The 14481-nt window shown below is 45.9% G+C and overlaps 1 protein-coding gene across 3 annotated transcripts in view; it reads right to left on the bottom strand.

Annotated features, from left to right (window-relative positions):
- Positions 1–177: 177 nt before the first annotated feature.
- The window catches only part of CIZ1 (CDKN1A interacting zinc finger protein 1), a 28358-nt gene continuing 14054 nt past the window's right edge, over positions 178–14481 (bottom strand). For 2 of the 3 annotated variants that reach the window (XM_044993115.1, XM_044993114.1), the window contains exons 7-16: positions 12610–12686; positions 11812–11891; positions 9650–9832; positions 9154–9284; positions 8206–8290; positions 7405–7518; positions 6838–7017; positions 5969–6038; positions 4700–4821; positions 178–912 (exon numbers count right to left, since the gene is read on the bottom strand). In XM_044993115.1, the coding sequence (XP_044849050.1) occupies positions 313–912; positions 4700–4821; positions 5969–6038; positions 6838–7017; positions 7405–7518; positions 8206–8290; positions 9154–9284; positions 9650–9832; positions 11812–11891; positions 12610–12686 (1642 nt within the window). In that variant the 3' untranslated portion in view covers positions 178–312. The remainder of the gene's footprint in view (positions 913–4699; positions 4822–5968; positions 6039–6837; positions 7018–7404; positions 7519–8205; positions 8291–9153; positions 9285–9649; positions 9833–11811; positions 11892–12609; positions 12687–14481) is intronic. The other variant, XM_044993116.1, reaches the window with a different exon arrangement.

Below are 14481 nucleotides of genomic sequence, written 5' to 3'. Positions count from 1 at the left end.
GAGAAGTCCTAGTGAGCCCAGTCTTGCAGCAGGCTTTGCCAGTTCAAGCAGTGAGCCTAAGCTTTAGGAAGGTCAGCTTCAGCAACCCTTTCAGGTTTAACAGTACAGAGCTTTGGCCATCCCATGGATCTCTATCACATCCCAGCTGTATAAATAACACCCAATGCCATCCTCTTAAACACGCTAAAGCCAGGCTTTATTTTTAAAATAAAAACAGCAGTAAAGTGGAAGGTTTTTGCTCTATTAAAAGAATCCGAAAATAAACATTTCCAGCAAATATTGTATGCAACGGGCTCTCCCTTTAAAGCTGTTCTATCTGGGTTTGCGTCTGCCAGAGCGTCTACGCCCTGCTGGGGTTAGATTGGCTGCTTCTCCTTTGGCTGGAGAGCAGGTGTCTGCCTCTTTCTCTCTGATGCTTGCTGCCTCCTGTTCAGAATCCCCTTCGCTCACTGGGTACTGGGGTCTGTCTGTACCATCCCTTTGTCTGGTTTCATCACTTTCCTCTTCCTTACACATACTGTGTCCCAGCAACTCCACTGTGGCACTGTCTTCATCTAGGAGCAGGCAGTCTTCACTAGTGGTGGGGGACTTGCTACCCTCATCCTGACTTCCTTCCTCCTCTATGACCAGGGCTCCACATATATCAGTCTCACTGGTTGGGCTTTCACCCCTTCTCACAGAGGGGCCCAGCTCACTCTTATTCTCTAGAGACCTAGAGGTTTGTTCTTTTAATGCCAATAATTCTGTATCTTCCTCTCCCATGCCATGATGGGTATTCATTGTCTCAGCTTCATCCTCTGTTTTAGCAGGTGGCTGCAGCTGCTCATCCGATGACTGGAAGCCCAAGCCACGGGAGCATAAAGAGGCCTCCAAGTGTGCTGCTGTAGCATGGTGCCTTGCTGCCTTGTATCTCTGTGCAAAAGGAAAAATGTGTGAGCAATAACTGGCCTGAGACATTACAGGACAGTTTCAGCTGGTCCAGGAGAAACCTGCACAAAGACAGTAGCAAGTGACAGACTGCACTGGCTGGCTTAATCTCCAAACAAAGCACAAGTCTATGGCTCTCTTGGGTGGGCTGCTGAAGGAAGGAGTTCATGCAGGTACAGGTCTGCTCCTGGCAAAGAGTGACGGTATTAAGGTTTTATTCCCTCTTGCATTTGCTAATATGGAGGGATTAGGCAGAATGAGGCTGGGGATACAGAGATAGAACCAGACTTTAATATTTGTTAATCTTGATCGGAGATGATACGCTCAGCTGGGCTATTGAGCTAAGTGAAATCAAGAAAACTCATCTCAACTACTGACTGAATCTAGCTTTGGAGGTGGGCAGGAGATAGGTAGTCTCACCCTCCAGCTACACAAGACTATTGATTTTTTTCACTCCTTACAGGCATCTTAAAGGGGAATAACTAGATTAACACAAATTTTGCTGCATCTAAACACAATGAAATGACAATGTTTCCTTTTGCACTTTGCTCATCTAAGCAATGCAATTAGACTGTCTGCTCATTCACTTTCTGCTTCTTTTGCAAGAGCTCCAAGGTTGGGGGTGGTGGGCTTCAGTAAAATCACATTTAAGGGGATGTTTCTAGGAGAGGATTTTAAGTAGCAAGTGTCCCCACTTGCAAGAGTGCACCGACATTCATGAGATAGTGAATATAGGCCCTATGTCAGCATTGTCAGCAAGATGACTTATTTGATGGGTTCCTAAATTGAGACCTCCAGGGAGAGATCAGCAAGGAGGTTAAAATTGACACTGCAACTTCAGGAAAATAGTACACAAGAGCCACATGGGGCCAACCTACAGAAGTATAACTATGTATAACCATGGGATCTTAAGCCACAAAGGGATTTCCTCCAGCATGTTAATCAGTCTGGAGGCCTTTACTTAGAGAGGTGGTGATCGAGACTTCTAGAAAAACTATGGCACTAAGTAAACAGCATGGGGCTCCTTCTCTTCCACAGAAATATGAAAGAGATTGGTGATGCTCAACTTAAGCCCTGGAACAAGGGGCTTGTACTGAACCCAACAGTTTAACTGGACCATTCTATTCAGGTTATTTTACTGTATCAGCACGCTATCTGAGCTGCGCTATGGTACTTGGCCACTGAAGGGGCTGCATTATTAGCCACTTGGTACTGAGGACAAAAGGTAAGTCCTCCCTGTGATCTTTCCTGGCCCCTAGAGAGTAAGTACAACTCTTATCACTCTTCAAATAGAGCTCTATGCAGCTCCTGCTTTTGGTAGCACAGAAGAGAAGCATCAGGAGGCTCAGTAAGTCCTAATCTTTTAGGTTAGCCGGTCCAAGAGTTTATGTCTGCTCGCGCTCCTGGTGCCAGAGGAAGAGAGCCCATTCTGTATGGGGAGAAACAGGTAAAGGGCCCAGTTGTCTCCACTGGGTAGACAGACACTTCAGTACAACATTAAACATTTTTCACTTAACAGCCAGAAATCTCTCATGCACTCAAAGTGAACTGAATACATGATCAGCACCCCACTGCCAGCCTGATTATGCTTTTGTCTACCCCACAAAGCTGCCTGAGTTTAATTTTTAATTAAGTTAAAGGGTACACAGAGGGGTTTGCAATACTTTGTCTGTTCCAAATTGATTTAAGCTAAACTAGAATACAGCAGTTTAAACCAGCTTAAGTGTCCACAAAGCATTACATACTGGTGTAACTAAATCAGTTTAAAAGTCACATCCTAAACTGCGGCAACTCTTGTTGACCAAGTGCAAGGTAGCTGTTTCCAGATTGGTGCCTCAGATGCAAGCAGTTTGCTGTTAAGAAGCCTCCAGTGTGGAATTCTGGCCAGAAGTGCTGTTCACCCCATTTGAAAGAAACTAGAAGACATTTAATGCAAAGACCATGACAGTCTTTAGTCCTCTAACCAGCAGTATGCACAGTCCAGGGAGTAACTGCTTCCAGCTGAGATCACAAGATCAAAAGGGCAGTGGCTAGTTATAAACAGAGACTAGCCTTAAATATTTGTAGAAGGCCAACTCCTCCCAGTCACACCCGCATACACCTGGCATCAGCTACTTCCAACCACTTCATCAAATATCAATGAATTAGCCCTTAAGGCCATCCTCACTATTTTATAGATAGGAATGGAGAAGCTCAGTGACCTCCCTAAAGTAACACAGCAACTCACTGCCAGAAGAGAGGAAATCTGACTCTTAGTCCCCTAACTACTAGACAACACTTCCTTCCTGGTACCCCAATGGGTGGAAACAGGAGCATCTCCCCGGGTTCTAAGGGTGGAGGGGAGGAACGCTCACTGCTGCTATGCTAACTCATTTTTAACAAGCGGGAAGAGGGAATGTAACTACATCAATCTAAATAACTTACTGAAGCAAAACATGGACAAGGGGGGCTGGTTCTTTCATTCCGGAAGTGATCTGTACAGGGAATGGGTGACCTAGAGGAACAGCTGCAGCTTCACCTGCTGCAAAGATTTTTAAGAACTGCCAGCACACGGGGGACACTTGTTTCCCCCAGCTCTTGGTAAAGGTAACAGGGATAGAAAGGGGATTGTTAACTCCTTTGCCAGCCTAGTGAAAGGTTAACCTGTCTGAAGACTAGCAGAAAAGCTCCACAGGACACACCATGAAGAAACTATGAATACACAGGAGGAGAAATGGGATATTTTTGCTGAAGCAGGCCTTGGCCTGAACCAGCAGAGGAAATGCAAAGTGGAATTACCCCCTATCCCAGGAGTCGGGGAATGCCACTTCCATACACAAGACTCAGGCAATAGTCACTGAAGGGGGAAGGAAAAACACTACAGTGCCTCAAGAGCAGCCTGATGGGCACAGGTCACAAAATCTGATTACTGCCCTTCCTGAAATTCAAGCAGAGAGAGGAGGTGGCACACTCAGGTCCAGACATCAAAATTTGCGAGAGGCAGTGGAGGAGTTTACAGCTGAAGGCAAGGCCCATTCTTGTATCTTTGTGTGGACTAGATACAGCAGAGAGACAGCATTAACTGGCTGAACTCTGTGCCAGTGAAGAGCCTCCAGACAAGCTACCAGAAGCTCCCAAGTTGCTCCCTGCTGCTGCCTAGTCCCTGCTGACCGACTGAACTCTCAGCAGCTTACGGATTGGAGTTATCCATCTTCTAGAACTGGCCTGGAATTTCATTTCTACCATTTTAAAGATGAGTTTCCAACTACCTGTCCCCTGTATAGATGTTACCTATATGTAATTTGAGTGTCAGGGCCTATTTCCAGCATTACGGACACTAAAGCTTCACCTACACAGATGCATATCATTTCCTGCTCTCTTTAAAAGGAGCAGCCTCTTCTTGTCTAGTCCCCCACCAGCTTCACCCATTTGTACTTGCTAAGGGACCAGAAAAGTCCCAGGCTGAATCAGGGATTCCATTTCAGAGGTTCAGTGAATGGATCCAACATTTGCTGGGGAGATGGAGGATTTCCAGCTGAGAATGGGCAATGGCAGCCATTAGCAGTAGTTAGGAAGCAGGAGCAGAACGGTGTCTGATCTACAAGGGGAGTTGAAGACAAGCAGAGAGCATACCAGATGAAAGCTGTGGCATGACGGACATTGTGATGGACACTGAGGACAATGGGAAGGTGCTGCAGACAGACAGCTCAAAGAGAGGAGGTGCTGAGGGAATAGAGAAGACACACACAGGGTGACAAATGCCAGGCCATGCAATTGCCAAAGGGGGTCTAACCTGAAAGTTCTCAAAATGCATCAGGGACTTGCAGTGTGTGACCCGGGCAGCGGAGTCACTATGGTAGAATTTGTGACACAGCCTGCAGAGGTAACCTGCGACGGGGACCAGAAAATCCAGGCCTGCAAAATGGGAGGGGAATGGAAATCATAGATCACATTGAACGGAACTCCAAAACAATAAGAATGTTAAAGGGGAAATTAAAAAGAGTTTTGCTTCTGTTAATTGTGGATTTTCAAGATCACTTGCTGAATATCTCATTTTACCACAGTACAGCTGTGGGCTGATATTCAGAGAGATCAGGTTGCCAAAGAAAAGAAACTACATAGCATAAAAAAAACACAATGGAAAACTACAGAGACCATATGACCAGCAGTAATGGGCTCAATCCATGCAGAAGACATCAGGTACGTGAGAGAAACACAGAGAGAACATTCACAGCATTAATCATTATTCCGTCTGCCACATGATAGTGGAAGGTTACAGCAATGTGGAAAACTGGAGTAAACAGAGATCTCCCTGTGCACAGAGCAACTTCTGCTGGTGCCTACGCCCAAGCCCTGCCCACAATGTGTAACTGTCTGGGAAAGGTTTTAGAAACCACAATCTGAGCGGCTTACAGAGATTAGTGTGGTGGCTAGAGAGAGCACAAAAGAATGTTCTGGAGGCAGTGCTGCACCCGAGCTCAGCAGCTTGTCTGTTCTGATCAGACACTCGTCTAAAGCATTAGTTCTGAAGAATACAGAAGAAAGGCCTGCCGTTCAAACTCCTTTCTGACGTCACAATGTGCTGACCTGGCTCTTCAATGCAAGAGAGAAGCATCTCTACTGAGGCTTCAGTTCTAGGGAGTGTTCTGAATGGGGCACTTGAGCTCCTCTTTGGGGCATCCCTGATCTAGTAACTCTGCTTTCTACATGGCTTGTTCAGCACTTCACCCATTTACATTGGCTCCTTCCCTACTCCACAGTTGGTCGGTCCTCCTGGATGAGATCAAGGGTTCTCAGCCCCACCTCTTGAAGGGCAAGAGGCACCTGCCAAACCCATTTACAGCTTTGACAAATGGCACATGCCTTACACTTACAACTCAGCAGCTCAAACTTCATCCCTTCTCCAGAATCCGCTAACCTTCACTGGTCTGACCTGGATGCTGGAGAGAGTTCTGCTTACTGCTGGCAACGCGCTCTTGTGCGGAGGCCCACCCCCCATGCAATGGCAGCCCCTGGCCCCAGAAGACCCTCTTGGATACACTGCTTGTCTGGGTTTGCTTACCATAGGGGGTATCTGGACAGTATGTCTCATTTCCTTCACAGTCCACCGGAGACTTTTCCTTCAGCCCAACCTGAACGAGATATCAAGAGACCATGTCAGTGCATGGAGTCCCCAGCCTGCAAGGACTGTCTACTGGGGCTGCATCCATTGCTCAGCTCCCCTCATGGGCCTTTAACCCTTTCCAGTGAGCCTGGGGGCAAAGCTGAGATCCAGCATGGCAGGAAGGGGCTTTTGTTTCCTATTATCCCCTTCCTACTGTAGAATACACGCCTTAATTGTGTTACCATTCAGTATTCAAGCCATGCTGCACAGGTTACATTAACAGCATAGTGTATGGGACAGATTAAATCCAGACACAAAGAGGAGAAAATTTCATTAGCAGGATTAAAAACCACCACCTGTATTTAAGGCCTGAGCTACCTCAACTGTGTCCTTCCCACGGTTAGTTGTTTTCGAAGCAGAGAGCTATTTCATCTGGAGAACACTTGCCAAGATGTATCCATTTGTGGGGTCCAGTTAGGAACAGAAGCAAAGCTGCTAATGGGTCAGCTAAAGCAGAATGGCGGAGAGTGAAGTCTAAACTGTTTTGCCTCCCTTGTCAGGGTAGCCAGGATCTCTCTTGCACACGAAGGGCTTCCCTGTATTACTCATGGAAATCAAAGATCCTGCCACTCTTTGCCAAAAAGCGAAATCAGATTTCAGAGTATCTTAGATAGTCCCCTTCTTGTCCTGTGCTCTGGGAATGGAGTAGATAAGCCTCCAGAATGCCCTGAGCTCAACTGGTCCTGACTGACTGACAGTCATTAGGATCCAACTCAGATAATACAGATCACATAACACAGCCTTCCATTTCTGTTATCACTGTGCACCTGCGTGGCGATGGGATCTTCATTCTCTGTCTGCACCACCTCAGAACCTTCCTCTTCACCAATTCCTTCTTCCTCCTCGTCCTCCTCCTCCTCGTCATCTTCAAAACAGCCAACAGCATCAACTGTGATTAGCTCCTCTGAGTCTTCTGGCCCACCTAGCTCCTTCTCGCCCAGCCTCACCTGCCAGACACAGAGAGGAAAGATCAGACCAGACTAGATTGCTAACTTCAGGCACTCACATAATGTCCCTCTTGTTGATGGAGGACGACTGGATAGGACTCCCGGTGGAGTCTGGGACTGCCACATTCTGGGATGAGCAGATGGCATTGCTAGAAAGCAAGAAGGCTGTCATGCCCCCAGTCACACATACAGTGCTCAATTATCAGTCTGCTCCTTCAAGTAGTATTGGAATGCAGTCAGGGAGGAGAGGAACCACTTGATAGGAAAAATGATGCATCTCTTCACTGGTTTGAGACAAGTAGGACATATACATACTCCTCCCACACATCCCAAGCATAGCCACTTCTGTAACGCAGCAGTGCTTCTCCCCAATCCAGTTCACATTACCTCCTTAGCCTTCTGCTTATGCTCAGGGGACTTCATGTGCTCTACAAACTTGCGAGGGGTCTTGAAGTGGCGGCTGCAGACAGTGCAAAAGGGACGGAGAGAGCGTTTGGCCAGCTGAGCAGAGAGGGATGAGAAGATCTGACTGGTTAAGACAGGCACTACTTTGTTTCAATTAAACTGAATTTAAACAACTTCTCTCTCAAAATCATGACTGTGAATCTAGAACAGTCAGGCCACCTTCTTACAGCAGGGGGGGTGGGGGGGGAGACATCCTGGCATACATGCGTCCACATGCCCAAGAGGTGGCAAATGTGTGGGGAGAGCAACGCAGAAAGGCTCTGATTGCTCATGGTCTTGAAAGATCTCATGGCACTTGTCATATGAGATGGGGTAATTAACACTAGTGTCCTGACCAGATTCCAGCTTGGGTAATTCCAGACTGCCTATCTAAATTTCCCCATGCAGTTGAAAATAATCAAGGAAAGAGCCATGCTGCTATCATACCTCTGGATAGACAGAGTTGAATAGTAAGCAGGGCCTGTAGTAGTCATAATTGGAAAACAAAAGATGTGCTGCTAGTCAGTCCTAATTTGCTCAGCATGACACCCAGGAGTTCCACCAGCACCAGTGTGCAGAAGCCCAAGAGAACTAAATGCTTAAAGAGATCTGTCTAGAAATATCCTCATCACCACAGTGCAATGCTCCAGTGTATTCCCTCCAGCTCACTCCCCTGCCTCTAAGGATAAGTGAATGTCTTTTATCACTCGACCCCCTTTGTAAATCAGGGCAGTAATTTGTTACCTTATGTTCTTGAGTCCTTCGATGTTTGATTAGATCCCCTGTAAAGTGTATCTGGCAGGTGTTACACCATCGCTGCTGGGTCTCTCTGTGGTGAGAAGAATGGCTCAGTAAGAGACTCCCTTGTGTTCCCCAGGGAACACTGCTTTTGCAGTTCTGCACGGTCTCAGCATCTACTGCGCTTTTCCCTCCATAGACTGTTTCAGTTCCTATCTCCCCCACCTTTAGCTGGTTTGGTTTCACTCAGTCTATAAAAATGCACCCATCACAACGTCCGTAGGCTGATGAACTGCATTAAAAACTACAGTGTGACAAAGGCAGTAGAGCTACACTATAGAAAGCAGATGAATAATTTTCCCCAAAGGGGGCTACCTGCTGGGGTTAAGGCCTAAGAGTACAGATGGGCCTTGAACGGTACCCTGAACATTGACACACACAGGCTGGGTGGGACCAATGCAGAGGCAAGTTCTAAAGTCAAGGGCCTTCAACTCAAAGCCTTGCCTCCCTGTGTTCAGATCTAGGGACTGCTGGCAAGAGGGTCCCAGCTGAAGTGTCTTGAGCATTTCTATTAGACCTTATCTGAGATCTGATATATGCAGTGACATGTACTCTATTAAAGGCCAGCCATAGAGACACACCTACCCTGTCCATGTCTGATCAGGTCTCTTTTCACAAAACACTGACTAAAAATAAAAAGCGAATGCTGTTTTTACTGCTTTGGGGATTTTTCTTCCCCATTTCTGTACATTCTGAGAACAAGTGGGGAAGATGTGACAGTTTTACTTGTATCCAGAATTTTAATCTGTTTTTACAGACTTGTGCTTTGCAATGTTGGTTTCTGGGATGATAGGGACACATCAAAGGTATTTCTAAAGTTCCAAGCTCTGCAATATCTAGGTACTGGCCTAGCTGGGATCAGCCCTCTTTACCCTCCAACATACTGATACATACCCATCTTTCTTAGCCATCAACGTCTGCTCCTTCACCATGGGCAGCAGTGAGACAAAGCAGACATTACTCATGTGTTGAATCTCCCCAAGTCGCTGCTGGTGCTGAATTCCAGCCATGTGGGATTGGAAATTCTAATGAAGGAGAAAATCCATTTAGATGGACTCAGAATTAAAAAACAAACCAAAACCAAAACCACACACACACACACCGGTCAATTCAATTCCATTCCCTCTACTGATCTATAATATTTAGAAAGCTTAAGAGCATGGCTTTCTGTGGATTAGCCAGCACTGGAGCTTTAGGATGTTAGCTTGCAAGCTCTTGGGAGGAGTGGTTTATTTTGTTTGTTTATTTATAGGCTTTTCTCGGCCTCTTGTCACCATCGTGCCTGATGTCTTGAAAACATGTCTCATGGTGCAACATTTTTACCACAAGTCCCTGGCCATGCAATTCCTTCCCTTGGCCCCCAGTCCCAGCCAAACTCTAGTGTTTATACCTGCTGGTTGCAGCAGTTGGTCTTGCAGATGTAACAGAAGAATTTAAGGACAGACTCAGGACTGGTATCAGCCGTGCCCAGCTCACAGGTCCACTGTCCTGGCTTCAGGGCTGTGGTGCTGATAGCTCTGCTCTCACTGCTCTGCTGGATAGTCACTTTCAACGAGCCCCCCGAACTCAGCACCTGCCAGAACGAAAAGTCAAGAGAGTCCAATCTAGAGGAGATCTTTAGGGGCTTCTGATGAATAAAGGGTTAACCCAATTTCCATACCACCTGGAAAAATGCATTTAAATTAAATTTCAGTCAATCTCATGTCATTTCAAGTTTTATGTATAGGGCCCTACCAAATTCACAGTCTATTTTGGTCAATTTCACAGTTGATTTCAGCTATTTAAATTTGAAATTTCACTGTATTGTAATTGTAGGGGTCCTGACCCAAAAAGGAGTTGTGGGGGGGGGGGGAGGGGTCACAAGGTTAGTGTGTGTGGGGGAGGGTGTACTGCTACTCTTACTTCTGTGCTGCTGCTGGTGGCAATACTGTCTTCAGAGCTGGGCAGCTGGAGAACAGCAGCTGCTGGCCGGGAGCCCAGCTTTAAAGACAGAGCCACCGCCAGCAGCAGTGCAGAAGGAAGGATGGCCTGGTGTGGTATCGTCACCCTTACTTCTGTGCTGCTGCCTATAGAGCTGGGCCCTCTGTCAGCAGCCGCCGCTCTGAAGGCAGCACAGAAGTAAGGGTGGCAATATCTCAACCCCCCTAAAATAATCTTGTGACCCCCCCATAGCTCCCTTTTGGGTCAGGACCCCCAATTTGAGAAATGCTGGTCTCCCCCATGAAGTCTCTATAGTATAGGGCAAAAGCACACAAAAGGTCAGATTTAATGGTCCATGATGCGTTTTTCATGGCAGTGAATTTGGTAGGGCCCTAGTTACATGTACACACACAGTGTTATCACTCTGCTTGGTCCACAATAACTTTCATTATTAATGAAATTAATTGCTGGATCTTCCAGCACAGAGAGTCACTCCCAGGCTAATGTATATTTCTATGCTCACAGTTCTTGAGTGGACCCTGGACACATTACAGGCTGATCCAGTTATTGGTGACTGCAGTGCTCCACAGTGCCAGCTGGGGAACTCCCCATAGCTTGTGCTTCCCCACCACAGAACTACAGACTGTTCAGCACTCCACATAATGATCTAGGCTGTAATGTAATTCCTTAATACAGTTCTGTAAGCGTATTGTCCTGTCCACATATAAAGACACCCCCCCACTTTGGAACAGAGGTGTCACTAGCCATGGCAGACAGCTATGCACTGGCAGAGCTGGACACGTCGGATCTGGCCTGGAATACAGACAGGCCTTTAGGTGTTACTTTAATCATAAAACAACTATTAGCACAGGCTCCCAGTCCACAGGTGCATTTCCCTGCTGGCTCTAATAGTGTTATACCTTGGCCTGCTTTTCACCAGTCTACTTTCTGGAGTGCCAGGACCCAGCTAGCCTCTCCCTCCTGCAGTAATTTCAAACCATAAGGTAGCTACCAGCGTTCAGCTCACTTCCCAGGAATGGCAGGGAAAGAAAGGCACGCTCTCCATCTGCTTTAACTGCATCCCTCACAATCTCTCTACCGACTTCTAAACTTTCATGTTTATCAGTGATTCTACAGCCTCCAAAACAGACCCACTTGATGGGGATGACTGTTCCTCTTCCCAGACTGGGCTGAGAGAAGCTCCTCTTGGGAAACTCAGACATTTAAGAGCCATTAATTAATCCTTTAATGCAAATTTTAAAAAGAACAGGGAAGAAAAAGAAAAAACCCACATACAAGAACCTGCCATCCTTCCAGATCAGTATGAAAATCTTTAAATTAGTCATAACTCCAATGGTCAGCATGCAGCATGTGACGCTTTTAACAGGGGGTGCAGATTTACAACAATTAAAACATTGCCACAAACTGCTGTAATTTAATCAGAGGCAGACCCTGCACAGCAGCTTCCTTCCACAGCACAATGCCACACCTGGGCCACTGACATCAACCCCAGAGCCGGGTGCCACTTGGTTTCCAATCACAATGGAGATCTGGGTAAAATTGACTCTTTGGGGCAAGGAGACATTCTGAGCACATTGTCCCTTTATGCGAAGGACCTGCCTGCCTACCTACCTCTGGAGCTTTCAGTTCCTCAGAGAAGCTTCTCTCCTTGGAGGCATCTTCAGTTGTATTCTCCCTCATGCTGTCTGGTCCTAAAAACAGAAAGATCCTTTAGCTGGATTAAAACTAAACAAACGATAGAAAAACCAAGAAACAGATGCATAAAGTCTGGAAGCTTACATCACCGCAGTACACTGATATTACCCTAGTTTCACAGGGCCTCAACCTGGTTTCATAGAGAAAGTCCTTGTACAACATGGAAATTCATCCCACTGTTTGTATCTGGCTGTTCAAAACAAACCGGAAGCCCCTAATTTAACTGGAAATGGGATAACTACTGGGGCATATTCTTAGGTTGTTGGTTCCCAGTATTACTCTTCCTTCACTTTTCATCCCTGGAGTGTGTTTTTGAAAATATTCAGGGTATCCTACACTGAACATGGTAGGTGTAATTCCCAGCTCTGGCAAGAGACAGACACAGACACACACACGATCTGCTCCAGACAGCATGCTAAAATAGGAGTAGGGCTGTAGAGGTGTGGGGAGTGGGGGCTCAGGCTAGCCACCCAAGTACATGCCTACTATCTCAGACGGGGTTATATTCAGGTAGGCAGCCCAGCCCACACAGTTATTTTTAGCGTACTAGCATGTATATGTCTACCCAGGCTGGGAATTACATCTTCCAGATGAAGTGTAGATGTACCTCATGTGTTACACCATATCTCTAGCAGGAGGGAACCTACAAATCTACACAACTCCACCAGCAGGCTGGGGGCTCCATCCCTCATGTCGGTCATGATAACCCCTTACCATCTGCCTGGGTTTCCATGCTTGACTCCTCTGCTTCCTGGCTGCCTGCAGCATCCTCTATGGGCACTTCTTCCATACTTTAATTAAAAAGAAGAGAAAAGGAGAACAAGATTATCTCCCATGTCCAAAGCCAGGAAGATGGAGAGGCTTAAGCCAATACACGAGGTGGTGTTTAAACCACAGGCCAAGGAGTTCAATCTACAGCGTTCTTAATAATCAAGCAAAAACCTGAAATCTCAAAAATAATATTTTACTGTTGCAAATGGTATTTCTGGTGACGCTCCAGCAGAACAGAACAAGGAAGGGCTCCATAGCATACACACAAATATCAATCATACCTTTAAAAGCCAGCCAAAAGAGCCTGAATCAGTTGTTCAAGAATAACTGTCTTAACCTGATAGAAGGGTGGGGAAGAGGGTGGCCTGGAGGTTATTCACACTAAGGGGTTCTGGGATTCATTTCCTGCCTTGGCTGGTGATCTGCAGGACAACTGCAACACTCACCTGTTCTAGGGATAGGGGAAGGTTAAAACTGAGGTCAGGAGGAGACCTTGTTGGTAGCCAAGCAGGAATTTTCAGGAGTTTTGTCTCACTGAGATTTCAGTTTCGTTGACTATTTTCCTGACATATTTTGCATTTGATTGTAGCGGATAATCAATAGCTCTAAATACCAAACCCTGCTAATAGGAGCTAGCTTTGTGTTTCATTATTGCCCTTGGTCTGATTTGAGGAGGGGAAACAGGCTCCTGATCTGCAGAATGATCTGATAAGGCAGATTTCTTTCTGATTATATGTCAGCACTCAGAATTTTCAGCTAGGTTTTAAATATGTCCTTCTTTGCAGGCCAGACCTACATTCCCACCGGTGACACACTTCAGCACACTCTGAACTCAGTAACAGCATGCAGTCTGCATTAGGATTTAAACACACACTCCATAATTTAGCAGACTGATAAGTGATAAAGTAACTGGGTTACACAGCTATAAATACACAGCAAGATTTTGACACTGCAGACAAGGACAAAACAAGAGTGGCTTCTATTATCATTATTTGTTAAGTGTTGACAGTGTGCTCAAACACCCTAGACACACAGATGGAGGGACAGCTCCACAGGGTCTCTAAGATCAAAGACCTAGAGGAGAAGGTGTCACTTTTTGAAACTGAGGAGGAGGCAGCATTATATTGATACTTGTTACCATTTATGGCTCTTGTGGGAGGACATGGGATTTCAAGGAGTTGAACGAAAAGGGTGGTTTCTTGTTGCATTGGGATAAGGAAGTTGTTCCAGGCATATGGATCGTGCAGAAGACAAGAGTGGGAGAAGGAAATGAGGGAGCATGGCAGGTGGCATCACTGGCAGAGAAGGGGAGAGGTGGGAAGTGATAAGAAACAAGAGCCGAAATATATGCAGGATAGTGCTGTTCAGAGTTTTGAAAGGGAGGTTTAGAACAGTAAACTTCATTTGCGCCAGAGATTCATCATCAGGTCATTCTCAGATAAATAAAAACACTCTCTAAAGTTAAACTATGGACTCAGTTGCAGCAGAACCTTGCTAATCTGCACTCCATACATAAGACACACACTAAATCTGGTAGTCTCTAGCCACTGCTCAGTAAAAACTGAGTCACTGCAGCAAGGTCTCCTATCACTAAGGCTTAACTATTTATTCAATTTATGCTACAAAACATTGATTAATACACTGCAAATTATTAGCATAATTAAAACCAAACTACATTTGGCAAATGAATGAACAAAGTATATGGTGTAATGAGTCAGCCTTTGTTTTAATTGCATTTACTCACTGTCTTGCTAATTCACAAGGCATCCCCAAATGCGGAATAATATTTTGCATTTCTATAATGCTTTACATGAT

The sequence above is a fragment of the Mauremys mutica genome, chromosome 18 (genome assembly GCF_020497125.1).
Source record: "Mauremys mutica isolate MM-2020 ecotype Southern chromosome 18, ASM2049712v1, whole genome shotgun sequence".
Classification (NCBI taxonomy): Eukaryota; Metazoa; Chordata; order Testudines; family Geoemydidae; genus Mauremys; species Mauremys mutica.
Note: the sequence above shows the minus strand (reverse complement) of the source record. Positions and strands in the feature narration are given on the sequence as shown.